General features: G+C 49.8%; 2 protein-coding genes across 2 annotated transcripts in view; one reads left to right on the forward strand and one right to left on the reverse strand.

Annotated features, from left to right (window-relative positions):
- The window catches only part of gpr27 (G protein-coupled receptor 27), a gene marked incomplete at both ends in the record, with an annotated part of 228,038 nt that overhangs the window by 180,301 nt on the left and 44,386 nt on the right, over window positions 1-3,351 (reverse strand). The window lies entirely within an intron of this gene.
- The window catches only part of foxp1b (forkhead box P1b), a gene marked incomplete at its 5' end in the record, with an annotated part of 91,536 nt that overhangs the window by 48,278 nt on the left and 39,907 nt on the right, over window positions 1-3,351 (forward strand). Inside the window, 1 exon segment of the mRNA XM_083660961.1 lies at window positions 1,155-1,373. Coding sequence (XP_083517087.1) covers window positions 1,155-1,373 — 219 coding nt within the window.

A 3,351-nucleotide genomic window follows, 5' to 3' on the forward strand; every position in this document is an offset into this window, starting at 1 on the left:
GCTCCCTCACTCTGTCCCTCTCCTTCTCCTCTGTTGTGCTCCCTCACTCCGTCCCTCTCCCTCTCCGCGTGGTTGCTATCTCCTTGTTAAACATTCCTTTTTTTTACTCTTCCCCCCCCCCCCCCCCCCCACAATGTCTGGCAATCTCTGAACGTATCAAATAATCGACTGGTCCGTCCCGCCATGAGATGGGCCTGGACGTGCCCCCCGTCCCGCCATGAGATGGGCCTGGACGTGCCCCCCGTCCCGCCGTGAGATGGGCCTGGACGTGCCCCCCGTCCCGCCGTGAGATGGGCCTGGACGTGCCCCCCGTCCCGCCGTGAGATGGGCCTGGACGTGCCCCCCGTCCCGCCGTGAGATGGGCCTGGACGTGCCCCCCCGTCCCGCCGTGAGATGGGCCTGGACGTGCCCCCCGTCTGTTTGTTTAATTGTGGGAGTAATCGTCTGAGGAACAGGGAAAGAATGAGGGCAGTTATTTACTCAGATGGTTTACTGGTGGAGGTGTGAGGCTGGCCAGCTCGCTGTGGGAACACCACGCTTGCTTTTCTTGGTATCGCTCGGCCATTTTCATGACCGCTGTTTTCTCCCCCCGGCTCTCTCTGGGCTTTGTTTGCTCTGGATGCATGTTTGATTATTTATCGTAAGGGAAAAGGGAGTAGCTGGAGCAATAAACATGTGACTGCACTGTATTTTGTTTTCCACGGAGAAGGCCGTGTCCTTTAACAGATATTTGAAGCTGCCATAAAGGCTTTTTATTTGCTTTCTAGAAGGGCGTTTGACTGAGCCTAAAGGAGGATCACAAAGCACTCATCTGTGTCGCTCTCTGTTTGCTCCGACTGCAACTTATCAACAGATACATATTTCCTCTGGATGGTTGCCTCTTTCTTTTAGTCTGCTTTCTGTCTCTGCGTTTGTTTAGTCATCTGATCGTCGTTCCCCTCTGTGCTCGCACAGGAATCTGTCATTTTCCCTCCCCGAGGACGGGTGCATGAAAAGGTCCGTCTGTATTAGGATGTTTGTTTGCTATCTCTCAGAAGGCTTAGGGGTGCTCTGATAACAGCCATAAAAGTCTTCTCCAGGGACGATCAAAATATCTTGCTTTTAGCTTGTTTGTTGGACATTTCTTCATGCTATCACTTTATTCTTCCTCTCAGGCTCTCCAAGTGGCTCGGCAGATCCTCCTCCAGCAGCAGCAGCATCATCATCATCAACAGCAACAACAACAACAACAACAACAACAACAACAACAACAACAACAACAACAACAGCAGCAGCAACAACAACAACAGTCACCCCAGTCACAACAACTGCAGTCTCAGCAAAACACCGGCCGCAAATCTCCCAAAGCCAACGACAAGCAGCAAAGCCTCCAGGTACCCTGAGATGTCTTGTCGTCGATCATACACTCTCACATGTATTAACTGGCTGGGTGATCTGAGCTTGTGGTTGCTCAAATCCAAAACACACGTGAGTGAACTTGTGCAACTTCTTGTCTAGAACACAGTGTGCGAGTGCAGAGAAAGCACAGTACCAGGCTACGTTCACAAACAGGAAATTAAGATTGGCAGTGCAACAGCTGCAGTTATGTGTGCTCACGCAGTTATGTGTGAACTTCCAACACACACACACTCAGAGGCAGGGACACCTAAACGCACACACACACACACACACACACACACACACACACACACACACTCAGAGGCAGGGACACCTAAACGCACACACACACACACACACACACTCAGAGGCAGGGACACCTAAACACACACACACACACACACACACACACACACACACACACACTCAGAGGCAGGGACACCTAAACGCACACACACACACACACACACTCAGAGGCAGGGACACCTAAACACACACACACACACACACACACACACTCAGAGGCAGGGACACCTAAACGCACACACACACACACACACTCAGAGGCAGGGACACCTAAACGCACACACACACACACACACACTCAGAGGCAGGGACACCTAAACGCACACACACACACACACACACACACACACACACACACACACACACACACACACACTCAGAGGCAGGGACACCTAAACGCACACACACACACACACACACACACTCAGAGGCAGGGACACCTAAACGCACACACACACACACTCAGAGGCAGGGACACCTAAACGCACACACACACACACACACACACACACACACACACACACACACTCAGAGGCAGGGACACCTAAACGCACACACACACACACTCAGAGGCATAGACGGATTATGACTTCACGGGCCCCTGGGCATGCCCCCCTCACGGGCCCCCCCTCACAGCGCCAAAAAAAAAAAAAAAAAAAAAAAAAAAATTTTTTTTTTGCCCCCCGATTTTTTTTTATCCAGAATGCAACTCGGGCAAGTTATCAGATATCTGCACTGATTGCAAAGGGTGGACAGCTTTTTCATGTGGTGACTTTGTGAAACAGTGTCTGAATGTGGCTGCAGATATACTGTGTTCACTCCTGAGATTGCATCCCTGCAAATTGTCATGGCAAATTGTTTACAAAAGATGAACAATAAAGCTGATTTTCAAAGTACCTTGAGGATTTTTCAAGTTGTGAATTAAGTCAAATTTCTCTCTTGATTACAAAGGTGGAAAATACAACTGTTTTTAACTGGGTGTTTACTGATTAAATGTTTAAGCTCCCCACAAATGCAGATGTTTTTTTTAAAATATATATAACCAATTGCAAATTATTACAATTACCAAACAGATAAAAAGTAGATTATTATATTGAAATGTTATTTTAGATTTAGAATGTTAATTTTCTATAAAACACAATACATTTTAATGTAATTCCACAACGTTTATTTTTGGCCCTCGGCCCTCCACCCAGATTGAGTTTTGGCCCTTCATGGGAAAGAATTTGGGCACCCCTGAGCTAGAGTCTCTTCGCAGGCCGCCTGCGAAGTGAGCTCAGGGGCCCATAAGCTAGAGTCTCAGCTGCGAAGTGAGCTCAGGGGGCCCATAAGCTAGAGTCTCAGCTGCGAAGTGAGCTCAGGGGCCCATAAGCTAGAGTCTCAGCTGCGAAGTGAGCTCAGGGGCCCATAAACTAGAGTCTCAGCTGCAAAGTGAGCTCAGGGCCCATAAGCTAGAGTCTCAGCTGCAAAGTGAGCTCAGGGGCCCCATCAGTTAGTCTCTTCGCAGGCCGCCTGCGGCGGCCTGCGAAGAGACTCTAGCTCATGGGCCCCCTGAGCTCTCGGGCCCCTGGCGAGTGCCCGGTATGCCCGTTCAGTAATACAGCCCTGCTCAGAGGCAGGGACACCTAAACACACACACACACACACACTCAGAGGCAGGGACACCTA

The sequence above is a fragment of the Poromitra crassiceps genome (genome assembly GCF_964638095.1).
Source record: "Poromitra crassiceps genome assembly, chromosome: 25".
Taxonomy (NCBI): Eukaryota; Metazoa; Chordata; class Actinopteri; order Beryciformes; family Melamphaidae; genus Poromitra; species Poromitra crassiceps.